The sequence below is a fragment of the Lagenorhynchus albirostris genome, chromosome 2 (genome assembly GCF_949774975.1).
Source record: "Lagenorhynchus albirostris chromosome 2, mLagAlb1.1, whole genome shotgun sequence".
Taxonomy (NCBI): domain Eukaryota; kingdom Metazoa; phylum Chordata; class Mammalia; order Artiodactyla; family Delphinidae; genus Lagenorhynchus; species Lagenorhynchus albirostris.
Genome location: NC_083096.1, coordinates 62,776,117 through 62,788,972, shown reverse-complemented (window position 1 = coordinate 62,788,972; position 12,856 = coordinate 62,776,117). Strand labels below are relative to the sequence as shown.

Genomic DNA, 12,856 nt, shown 5'->3' with positions numbered 1-12,856 from the left:
GTAAACCGGGGCGGCCACAGCGGGCAGAGGAAGGCTCTCGGCTCCTTCGGGAAAGCCAGCTCCAGCACCGGGATCCGAGCGGTGCGCAGGGAGCCGCGTCAGCCTCGACCTGGGCAGCGCCCAGCGGAGGCTGCGGGAAGCGGAGGGAGCCCGGCGCGGGCGGGGAGCGTGCGTCCGTTCGCACAGGCAGCGGGAGGAGGGGCGGCGCGAGCCATGGCTGGGGACAGCGAGCAGACCCTGCAGAACCACCAGCAGCCCAACGGCGGCGAGCCCTTCCTGATCGGCGTTAGCGGGGGCACGGCCAGCGGCAAGGTACGGCGGGGCCCCGGGGCCGCTCTCTCTTCTCCTCCCCACCTCTCCCCACCCCGGCCGGGGCCCGGCGGCGCCGCATGTGGCCGGCGGCCGCGGGCCATGTCAGTTCCTGCAGCCACCGCGTGGCCCGCGCGCCTCCGCTGCTGGCCGCGCTCCAGTGCAGAGTCTTCCCCGCGCAGACTCCGGGCGCCGCGGCAGCGGATGGGCGGCCGGGGACTCGGGCCATCTGAGGTTCCAGGGGTACTCCGGCCACCGATCACAGGGCTGGCACGCTCCCCGGCGGCGGTAATTCGTGGCCGGGGTCCTATGGGGGAGGGGCAGAGAAAGCGGATGCTTATTGTTTTGCAAGTCCGTCGTGGGGGAGAGGGCTTTAAGCGGGGTCCTCTACGAATCCCCGGTACACCCGTCTTCTCTCGGCCTGGCGTTGATGTGCTCGCCCGGCGACGCAACCCCGGTGCCGGGTCAGAGCGAGCCGGGTAGCCCGACCGGGAGGGGTGCGAGAACGTGACGCGGCGTCCCGGGGAAGGGGAGCCCCACTTGGGCTGGACGCCGGTGCTGGGCACTGCAGAGGTTTTCGGGTAAAATCCCGAGAGCCAAATAGGCGAGGTGACATCAGTGAAATGATCATAGTCGGGGCTTCTCTTTTTGGGGGGTTTTAAGAGGAAACGCGGTCGGCTTCAATGAGAAAGTTGTGCTGGCCCCATGCTCTTAGATGTCTGGGGCCGTACGCGTCTTGCATCCGCGGAAGGAGGTCGTTCTCTGGCTGTCTGACTCCTCTAGGAGCCTGCTTTCTTTGTTTTTTCAGCAAGGCAAGGAGAGACTAGGGATATGCTTTCCTAGCTTTGCCCGCGGCTTTTTCTGCAGGTGGAGAAGGGTAGAGTCCTCTCAGATAGTTTTCTTTGCTCCCCTGCCTTTAAGATGTGGCTACTTGTTTACCCTACTGTTACTCTACTGTTTAACAAGTTCATTTGGTGCCCGGGCTCCTCAAGGGGAGCCTGCGAGAAATAGGTGCTGCGCGCTGGGTTTGGCGAGGTGGGATGATGCCTCCGAGGGTCAGGGAGAGCGGAGCAGGAAGGCTGGTTGGCGCCATGAGAAGCGAGCCACGAGGTTTTTGCTCCGGAGCAGACGCAGAGTCTTAGCCCCTCCTCCATTTTGGTTTTACATTTTTCCCTCCAGGTCTGGACTACTTTGGCGCCCGGGGCCCAGGCACGGCAGCTGGCGCTATGGAACTTCTTTATTGATTAGTTAATCTCGACTGTAGCCCCCAGGGCTTGGGATCTGCCTGCTTTATGTCGCAAAAGTTTATGTTGAATTTGCCCCTGGTTGAATACCTTTTTTAATTTTTAAAAATTTTACATGTTTTTTATTGGTACTATTACTAGTAAGTCAAAGCCAAACCAGGATGCCAGCTCTTTTAGGAAATGTACCTGTTATATTAGAATTTTCTCAGTACCCCTCCGCACCCCTCCCCGCCCTTTCCATAGTATATTCGTGTTATGTGGGACCTTTTTTGTTGTTGATGGCCGTATTCCCAGCGCTCCTAGCACGATGCCTGGCACATAGTTGGACCCAAATATTAACCTGAGATCCAGCCCTCCTAGGGGGAAGGAGACCGAAACTGGCAGATGAGTGTAGCATTTAGAAACAAAATGACCTTGGTAATCATCTAAATAATTTAGTCACTACAGAGACGGAAACTAAGATCCTAAAAGATGAACTAACTCGCTTCTTATTATTGTGCGTTCCTCAATCATCACCTTTTCTCAGTGGATAATCAGTATAAATGTGTATTTCTGTAACGTGTCAAGTAGGAGCTAGGAATGAGCCATTAAGGGAACTCAACTCTGCTGTCCCTATTTCTCATCAAGGAGGAAGATACTTCTAAGAAAGGGTCTATTTTCATGCAGTTTTTAAAGCATGTTGTATCTTTTGGGCATTAACAAATACTTTGTCATTGTAAGATTTTATAATTTTTTTGTTATTAAGAAAAAGTCCGAAGGAGCATTGGACTTCAAAAATTCTTTACTGCAGTCAGTTTGCTGCAATTATGTCTTGATACTTTAGTCCAGTCCTTAGTGCCTTTTCTCCAAGGAATTTGAAGTTTTTGTTTTTGTTTTTTTTTTTTAAAGGATGGTCAGCATTAACAAACTGGACCTCCTTTGGAAGCCTCAAGTCTGAACATTGTGGTACAGGAGGGCCTGGAAGCAGTCGATACTCTACCCCCTGCATATTTGCTCTGTGCCTGTTAAGGGAATTTGGGAGAAGGCAAAGGGCCCCGGGACATCAACAAAAAAGGACAGTTTTAGAGCTAGAAGGAACCTCGGAGGCCCTGGAGTCCAACACTTCATCTCATCACTTACGGATGAGAAAAATAATGAATTCAGATCATATATTTGTCCCAGCTATTGGCCTTGTTTAAGAAGAATTGACTAAGGCATGCCCGGAGAACACAAGTTTACACTTTCAACCTGGAAAGGGGCTACTTGGAAATGGCTACAGAATGGTTTCAGAGGTACTTGACCCAAAAGGAAATGGAAATGCAGATTGCTTTGTACTCAGTGGCCTGGCAATATAGACCTTGACTGCTTTCTCCCCTCCTTTATAAGAGAAAACAACTCCCTGTTCAGCTTCTCTTGAGAGCTCTAATTTGTCTCAATGTTGTTGCTGCCCTGAGTTAACAAGTATTTTATCTTAGCCTAAATTAGTTTGGTTGTAGAAGGCAAAAAATAGCGATTGTGGTCCATATATTACATTTTTGTTTGTTTGTTTTGGCCATGCCACACAGCATGTGGGATCTTAGTTCCCCCACCAGGGATCGAACGCGCACCCCCTGCATTGGAAGCGTAGGGTCTTAACCACTGGACCGCCAGGGAAGTCCCATACATCACATTAAAGTTTGTTTTATACATGAAGATTAATTAGGACTCTAGAGTAAGCTTTGCTAGGCTGACATGGCAAATCATTCTTAAAAACTCACCTTAAAATTGTGGTGGGGGCTTCCCTGGTGGCACAGTGGTTGAGAGTCCGCCTGCAGATGCAGGGGACACGGGTTCGTGCCCCGGTCCGGGAGAATCCCACATGCCGCAGAGCGGCCGGGCCCGTGAGCCATGGCCGCTGAGCCTGCGCGTCCGGAGCCTGTGCTCCGCAACGGGAGAGGCCACAACAGTGAGAGGCCCGCGTACCGCAAAAAAAAATCACATTCTCGTATTTCCTCCTAAAGGACAAGTCTAAGAGAGCAAGAAGTAACACTGGATGGGGAAAAAAAACAGTTTAAACTTCTTTACCTGAATATATATCCATGACTTTAGGTGCCATTCCCTCTCCTCTTTATTTTTGCTGTTTACTGCGCTGTGACTTCTTCTCCAATTAAAATAGCTTCTCAGTCTGCACTGCCATCAGAGCGGTCTTCCTTAGTGTAGCTCTGACTGTGCCACTCTCCTTTTTGGAAACCTTGGATGCCTCTTCACTGCCCAGGCTATAGGTCAGATATTTCAGCACAGTGCACATCCCCCTGGCCCCCAAATGTGGTCCCAGACTATTTATTTATTTATTTAAAAAAATTTTTTTAAATAAATTTATTTATTTATCTATGGCTGTGTTGGGTCTTCCTTGCTGTGCGTTCAGGCTTTCTCTAGTTGCAGTGAGCGGGGGCTACTCTTTGTTGCAGTGTGTCGGCTTCTCATTGTGGTGGCTTCTCTTGTTGTGGAGCACAGGCTGTAGGCGCGCAGGCTTCAGTAGTTGTGGCTTGCGGGCTGATAGAGCACAGGCTCAGTAGTTGTGACGCATGGGTTTAGTTGCTCCTCGGCATGTGGGATCTTCCCGGACCAGGGCTCAAATTCTGTGTCCCCTGCATTGGCAGGCAGATTTCTAACCACTGTGCCACCAGGGAAGTCCCACCAGACTATTTTTCCACTCTTGTCCCGCTTCCCCACACCCAAATGCACACACACACATCTGTGGAACTTCTTTCATTTATACTTTTGCTCCTGGTCTTCTCTCTGGAATGGCCTCTAATCCTTTCAAGGTTTCAGTTTTGTTAATACTTCCCCCAGGGAACTTTGTTATCCATTTTCTTAATCAGAATTATTTTTTGTCTCTAATGCTTCCATAGTTTCACCACATTTTGCCTAGTGCTGGGGTTATTTGTTGACTGCTTCCCCCGCTATAGTAAAAGTTCTATAAGAGTGTCTCATTTATTTCTGCCTTAATGCCCATTACAGTGTTTGATACAGTGTTTGTTGAACTGAGTTAGGCAGACCATCATTTGTAATTATCCTTTTATTCTTTTAATTCATAAGACTATTTGAATTAGGCTTTGAAGCCACAGTTGAAACCATGTTTAACTGTGCTATTCGTGTTGCAGTGACTAGACAGTAAAAAACCCCGCTGAACCCTAATACTGTACATTGGTATTGCTTATTCAGAGCCTAGCATTTAATTAGTATGTACTAAATGAACATTTGTTGAATGTCATTGTGAAGAATACTGTATTATGAGGAAGTCAGGTCATAAGGAAATATGAGAGAAAGTCTGTCAGTATTTTATAGTTACAAGCTGCTTAAACAGCTCATCTAGCCAATTTATCATTAAAGCATTTCCTTATCTCTTCCTTTTGGAGTGGGGCAGGTGTCTTCCCCACTGATGGATAACACTGGAAGGTGTTAGGAGAATTTTTGAGTTGCCTGAGGTCATGTAGCTAGTAAGTGATAGAACTTGGATTGGAATCCAGGTTTTTCCTTTACTAAATCTATGCCTGTTTTGAACTTTCTCCACAAGCAGGGACCAGCCCTCGGACGTATTTTGAGGGAGGTCAGTCGGACAGTGTATGAATAATACAGACCAAGAGAGGACATTGCAGTCCCCTCAGAGATGGGGGCTGTCACCTCAGCTCGGCCTGACCGTGAGTCAGCATCTGCTTTTGGAGTGCTCTGGAATGCTCCCTGGACCTCCGGCTCCGGCTCCCATTGCTGGGTTCCTGGAACCTCGGCAGCCATCCCCATCCGGCCAGATCACTCATTCCGCACCCTCCCTCCATCAGGTGCTCCCAGAACCATGGGACTGCTTTGGTTCTTTTGCTGTTTTTCTCAGAGCTGGCATTGTCTGCTTTGTACCGCCTCAAGCTGCTGCCTGGGAGGTCTGACGGGATCTGGCCCTGCTGACCTCCTGCCACTCTCCCCTTTGCTCTCGATTCCAGCCACATCCCCAGCTTGGCCCATCATGCTTCGCCCCTGCCCAGGGCTCTTCACACTTGCTGTTTGCTCTGCCTGAAATTCCCCTCTTGTTCATTGTGCCAGTGCCTAGCACATGCCTGCCAGAATGAAGCCCAAGCAGCAGGTCTTGCTGCTGCTGCCTTTCCTCAGCTGCTGCCTCATTTCTTGTTGGAAAGTCTTTGAAGTGTGTTTCTGATGCACACTGTCTGTGGTCACCTAACTCCAGCTCACTGTACCTGTAGCATTTGCTTAGGTCTTCTGCCTGATATTATTTCTTTCTTATTTTTTTTAAACATTCCCACCAACAGTGTAGGAGGGTTCCCTTTTCTCCAGCATTTGTTGTTTGTAGACTTTTTGATGATGGCCATTCTGAGGTGATGGCCATGTGAGATGTGATACCTCATTGTAGTTTTGATGTACATTTCTCTAATAATTAGTGATATTGAGCATCTTTTCATGTGCCTGTTGGCTATCTGTATGTCTTCTTTGGAGAAATGTCTATTTAGGTTTTCTGCCCATTTTTTGATTTTTTTTTATATTGAGCTGTATGAGCTGTTTATATAATTTTAGAAATTAATCCCTTGTCGGTTGCATCATTTGCAAATATTTTCTCCCATTCTGTAGGTTGTTTTTTCTTTTTTTTAAAATTATCTTTTGAGTTATGTTGCTTTATATATATATATTTATTTATTTTAACATTTCATTTTATTTGTTTTTGGCTGTGTTGGGTCTTCATTGCTGCGCGCGGGCTTTCTCTAGGTGTGGTGAGCAGGGGCTACTCTTGGTTGCGGTGAGCAGGCTTCCCATTGTGGTGGCTTCTCTTGTTGCGGAGCACGGGCTCTAGGCACGCGAGCTTCAGTAGTTGTGGCATGCGGGCTTCAGTAGTTGTGGCTCGCGGGCTTTAGGGTGCAGGCTCAGCAGTTGTGACGCATGGGCTTAGTTGCTCCACGGCATGTGGGATCTTCCTGGACCAGGGCTCGAACCTGTGTCCCCTGCATTGGCAGGGGGATTCTTATCCACTGCACCACCAGGGAAGTCCTGTAGGTTGTCTTTTCATTGATATTATTTCTTTGTTGAGTCTTGCTCTCATGAGGTCCTGTGATGGAGACAGGTTGTGTTTGGGAATTTCATGGCTGAAGACCTGGCCTTTTTTGCTAGTGGGATCTGAGATGGTGCTGTTGGAATTGCTTAAGATCTCTAAGGTCTTTTAGACGTGTGTCTCAATTTTTTAAATCAATAAAAACGTTTGAATGTATATTCTATGTGTGTGTGTTTATGTGCTTTCTTGTCCATTAAACTTTTTATCATTAAACGAATTTATCATTAAAGCATTTGATCATCTTGTTATTGTAATATGTCATGTATCTGAATATGCAAATTATGTAAGTATAATCAATGTAATTAAAAACAAAAATAGGGATAATGAAAAGATAAGAAAAATGAGATAAACACTTAAAAATTGTGGTTTCTTTAGCAGTATAAAGACTTTTGGTTCTTACTGAATGTTTTATTTTTAAAAATCTTATTTCAAATGTGGTGATTCATGAATCTTGGATGATCTTGGTGATATTACTCTTAGTGATAATATAAGGCTGAAAGTTTGGTTCTAAGTTAAGTATCATGAATCTTGATTTCATGACTGTATTTTAAAAAGTTATTCCCCAAAATGATCCAAGTACAGGAAACTCATCCTTTGCAGTATTTATAAAATCATGAGAGTCCCATCCCCCAATTATGCAGCTAGAAAATTTTCATCGTCCTTGTTGCCCATCAGCTGTTTTTGCAAACCAAGATGCTCCATTTAATGTTTTCTTTCTTTTTTTTTTTTTTATACAGCAGGTTCTTATTAGTTATCCATTTTATACATATTAGTGTATATATGTCAATCCCAGTCTCCCAGTTCATCCCACCACCACCATCCCGTGTGATCCCACATTTCATTTTGGTGGAGCATTCATTTTCACAATAATAGTGACAGAAGATTCTACCACTTGCTTTTTGTATGACTTGTGGCACATTACTGTAGAGCTTTGGTAAGGTAAGAATTTTGCCTGGTACATACATGGTAGAAGCATAAGAATTTTGTGTGTGTGTTGTTGAAGTTGAGTTGTGCTTCTTTATTGCTTTAATGAGGCTCGAAGTATGCTGTCTGGTCTGATATCCATACCTCCCTTCCCCTCAGCTGAAGAGCTGTTTTGTCATATCTCAGCAAACATCCTCTGTTTGTTTGCCTGTCCTGTAGGAAGTCCAGAGTTCTGCAGCTGTCTGTAGGATTGCCTCCTCCCGCATGGTGGAGGGTGAGCTCTGTCTCTGTGCAGGTTGGTGGTCTCTCTCAGGCTCTACACAGAGCTTGTAGTAGAATGGGATGCTAAGGGTGCTGACCTGTGATTTTTGGACTATGGTCTTTAAACATGTTTGCATCCATTTCTGCTAAGAGAATTTTGGAGAATTCTTTATCCCTGTCACGTGGCTTTGACATCAGTTTCTTTTATCACATGAGTAAAGAGTAGCAAAATATGTAATTTCTGATATATTGTAAATGTTGACGTTTTAAAATAATTGTTTCCTTCTCTTCAATGTGCTCTAAATACTGTAATAATTTGACCTATTACCATCCATTTAAGAAATACATGAATAAGCTCTTCATTGAATCAGAAATGTTAATTTTTCATTTTTTTCTCCTTGAAATCTTATTTCAATTCCACTTCCTCCACAAAATGTTAATTTATTTTTATGCTTGAAAATTTGTTATCGATCACTGTGTCATCCTTCTGCAACAGAAATATGTATGTACATTGGAATGATTTTTATTTCCTGTTCTCATAAGTCTCTTCAGTGTTAATTTCCTTTGGATTGCATCAGTACGGTTATTAGCATAAATTAATCAGATCAAGTAGATATACATTTTGGTAAGTAATTAGACACAAAAGGTAGAATTATGTTGGAAAGCAACTTGATGAGACAGGTGGACCTCCCCCACCCAATTACTTCGTGTATTGGGGGATGATTACTACTTAATGCTAGAATAAGATGTTTTGCTTGTTTAGATGTAAACTTTGAGAAACCTTGTTGACGTAAGTAGATGGGAATGGAAGAACTTTTGTTATATCAGGGTCACCCAGTTTTCATCTTTCTATTTATATGTCAGAACCTGATGTGTATTTATGAATCAGCCAGCTTGCCACCCACCTCCCTTTGATTTTATTGAAAGCAGAAAACTGGAAACCTCCAGAATTGTAAAAGCATTTGTTACCCACTCGTTGGGTCATTCACTTTTTAGTAACGGCACTAGTATGTCAAATCAGTGTATGGCCACTAATTTAGGAAACTTGCATTCCGGTCCAACTTTGCCAGTTACTTATTAGGTATATTCATCTATAGAAGAGGGTTCTTTCAGCTCTTAGCGTTTCACAATTCCACAGCTTGCCTTGAGTATCCTATAATTGTTTTCTCACTACCGGTCACACAGATCAAGTACTTTTCAAATCTTCAACTCCGAACCTCTATGACGCGGTTGGCATTTGTAATCTTTTGGTGGGGTTCTGAGGCACTGTCATCTCTTGGCCCTTGCCAACATCCACCTGAACTGGATTTCTCGTAGGTCCTGGGGCCCTGTGTGCTTCCACTCACAGATAGATGTTGCTTCTTTTCCCTACAGTTCCTTCCTCCCTGCATCCTCCTTCCTTTTCCTTACCCGGATAGCCCCTGCTCATCTTTCCGTTGGTGTCTCTGTCTCCTAGGCAGTCCTCCTAGGCTGGCATGATTGAGTGTCCCTCTGCTGTGCTGCTAAAGTGTCCTACCAGACCTCCGTTGTAGAATTCTCCCCCACCCAGGGCGGTCCTTGCTTCTTTAGTCTGTCTTCCTCTCTAGACGGAGCTCTCAGCATCAGGGACTATGTTTACCTCACTGTTGCCTGAGTGAGGCTCACACATGGGCTAACAACAGTCTATGTGAGTTCTCAGTAAGTGTTTGTTAAATAACCAAACATTAAGGACTCATTTGTAACTCCCTGACATCTTCACTTAGATGTATAACAGGAATCTCAATACGTCCAATATTTAAGTCCTGCGCTTCCCTCAAATGTGCTCAACCTGCAGCCTTCCCCATCTTAGTTGATGACATTTTCAGCCTTCTAGTTGCTCAGGCCTAAGACTTTGGAGCCATTCTTGACTCCTCTTATGTTCACTTGTATCCAATCCATTAAGGAATCTTGTTGACCCTACCTCCTTACCTACATGTCCACAATCTGACCACTTTTCATCTCCACTGCTTCCACTCTGATCCAAGCCACCAGCATCTCTCAGCTGGGTCACTGCAGTAGAATCCTGACTCATCTCCCTGATCTACTCTTGTCTTCTGTCTATACTCTGTTCTCATCGTAGCAGCCAGAGTGATTCTGTTAAAATGAAGGAAGGTTGGGCTTCCCTAGTGGTGCAGTGGTTGAGAGTCCGCCTGCCGATGCTGGGGACACGGGTTCGTGCCCCGGTCCAGGAAGATCCCACATGCCGCGGAGCGGCTGGGCTCGTGAGCCATGGCCGCTGAGCCTGCGTGTCCGGAGCCTGTGCTCCGCAACAGGAGAGGCCACAGCAGTGAGAGGCCCGTGTACCGCAAAAAAAAAAAAAAAAAAAAAAAAATGAAGGAAGGTTGGTTAGCAGTTTCCCTGCTTCTGCTCACAACCTTGCAGTAGCTTCCCATTTTACTCTCAATAAAAGCCAAAGTCCTTACAAAGATCCACAGGGTCCTACAAATGTGCCTTTGCATTGGCTGTTCATTCTGTGGGGACAGCACTTCCTTCAGACATCGGAATAGTTAACTCTCTCACCTCCTTGGTCACCTTATTTAGAATTGCACCCAGTAGACACTCAAATATTTGTTGAATCAATGGATGAAGAGTGCGTTATTTCCTTGCTCAGTTATCCCTTCTAATACTAGTTTTCAGCACTTAAACCCAGTTGCTTTGGCTATTGCTGGGAGATCACTGTCCCTTTGCTGGTCACATTTGTACTTCCTCTTGGACATCACTTTACCAGGATAGGATTGTGGGCACATTGCCAACCACAGAGCTTGGCGTCAGTGTACATTCTAGATGGCTTCGGTGCCTGTTTAATGGCGCGTTTAAAAAATATATAATGAACGTTAATATCTCGCTGTCAAATTCATATTAGGGATGCCACCTAATTTTGTTTAATGAAATGCTTGTTGATATGAACTAGATTTTTACTTTAACTCAAGAAATGCTAGAAGAGTAGATCTTTTAAACCAAAACGATTATCTTCTCTATCTTAGAGGAAGGTAGATGCATCATCTTTTGAGAAAAACTATCTCTGCTTTGGGCAGCTTGCATTCCTCTGAATATAGGCCTTTCATAGCATGGATTGGAGTTGCAGAAGTGCTGAGCAGAGCCATAGGGTGGGAAAACATGGTAGCTTTTTAGGTTCTTTTGAGTTTAGAGTGGCTTGTAGGCAACAGAGTATGTCCTTACTGAATTAGAGAGATTCGACATGACAGACACTGTCCAAAGCTATGTGTGTAATTTTGTATTGTCCCATTGGGGTTATTAGTGTTCTTCCTTTCATCAACACAGATGAGACATAATTATATGTATTACAAACTTTAGTTTCTGCTGTAAAACAGCAGTGTTAAGATCTGAGATGCGACTATTTAAAATGTTTTCTCTTTTTCGACAAAAGAAATGCAGATACTTTGTAAACTGAAACAGTTGAGGTCTTCACTGCTCTAGTAAATTTATGATAGGACTGATAATAAGTAGTTCTGCGCAGGAATAGAACTTGGAACCCGGGGCAAATACCCAGGAGCCACGGGTAGCCTGCCGCATCTGTGCAGCTCATGAGTTATCACCTCTACCAACAGGTGCATTGGAATCAGCCTGGCATTTATCAAAGCAGCTGTGGTATGACTGCCCTTTGTCTCAGTAGAAGGTTTCTTTTCTTTTTTTTTAATTTTTATTTTTTTGGCTGTGTTGGGTCTTCATTGCTGCGCGGGGTCTTTCTCTAGTTGCGGCGGGTGGGGCCTATTCTTCCTTGTAGTGCGTGGGCTTCTCATTGCGGTGGCTTCTCGTTGCGGAGCACGGGCTCCAGGCACACGGGCTTCAGTAGTTGCAGTACACAGGTTCAGTAGTTGCAGCATGTGTGCTCTAGAGCGCAGGCTCAGTAGTTGCAGCGCATGGGCTTAGTTGCTCCGTGGCATGTGAGATCTTCCCGGACCAGGGATCAAACCCGTGTCCCCTGCATTGGCAGGCAGATTCTTAACCACTGCACCAGCAGGGAAGTCCCAGTGGAGGGTTTCTGAGGACCTGTTTCTGTTGTATGGTGTATTGGTTGTCTGCGCAAACTTTCTCCAGAATTTCTCCAGTAGTTGAGTTTGGTGAGGAGATTGGTTAAGAGCCCTACTGTTTCAGGTGGGCTGCATTTCCTAGGGACCTGTTGATTTTTCTAATGAGCTAAAACATGCATTAAAAGTTTATTTTATTTTATTTTATTGAAGTACAGTTGATTCACAATGTTGTGTTAATTTCTGCTGTACAGCAAAGTGATTCATTTACACATATATTTATACATTCTTTTTCATATTGTTTTCCATTATGGTTTGTCACAGGATATTGAATAGAGTTCCCTGTGCTATACAGTCAGACCTTGTTGTTTATTCATTCTATATATAATAGTTTGCATCTGTTGATCTCAAATTCCCAATCTTTCCTCCCCCCCACCCCCCCTTGGCAACCACAGGTCTATTCTCTGTGTCTTTGAGTCTGTTTCTGTTTCATAGATAAGTTCATTTGTGTCATATTTTAGATTCCACATGTAAATGATATCATATGGTATTTGTCTTTGTCTGACTTCACTTAGCATGATAATCTCTAGGTCCATCCATGTTGCTGCAAATGGCATTATTTCATTCTTTTTTATGGATGAGTAGTATTCCATTGTATATTCGTACCACATCTTTATTCATTCATATGTCGATAGACGTTTAGGTTGTAAAACATGCTATTTTAATTAGTCAGTGGCTTCATTTTCCTCTACCCCCCTTGTAGAGAAAGTAAAATTTTTTTTAATATTTACTTATTAATTAATTTATTTTGGTTGTGCTGGGTCTTAGTTGCGGTGTGCGGGCTCCTTAATTGCCACACATGGACTCCTTAGCTGTGGCATGCATGTGGGATCTAGTTCCCTGACCAGGACTGGGCCCCCTGCATTGGGAGCATGGAGTCTTAACCACTGCACCACCAGGGAAGTCCTGAGAAAGTAAACCTCTGAAAGCATAAGTAGCAGACGACGGAGTGACACATAGCAATTGAATAAGGGGCAGTGAGT

The 12,856-nt window shown here is 45.0% G+C and overlaps 1 protein-coding gene across 2 annotated transcripts in view; it reads left to right on the top strand.

Annotated features, from left to right (window-relative positions):
• UCK2 (uridine-cytidine kinase 2) overlaps window positions 1-12,856 on the top strand; it is a 74,981-nt gene continuing 62,125 nt past the window's right edge. For both annotated transcript variants that reach the window (XM_060134156.1, XM_060134146.1), the window contains exon 1: window positions 1-312. In XM_060134156.1, the coding sequence (XP_059990139.1) occupies window positions 214-312 (99 nt within the window). In that variant the 5' untranslated portion in view covers window positions 1-213. The remainder of the gene's footprint in view (window positions 313-12,856) is intronic.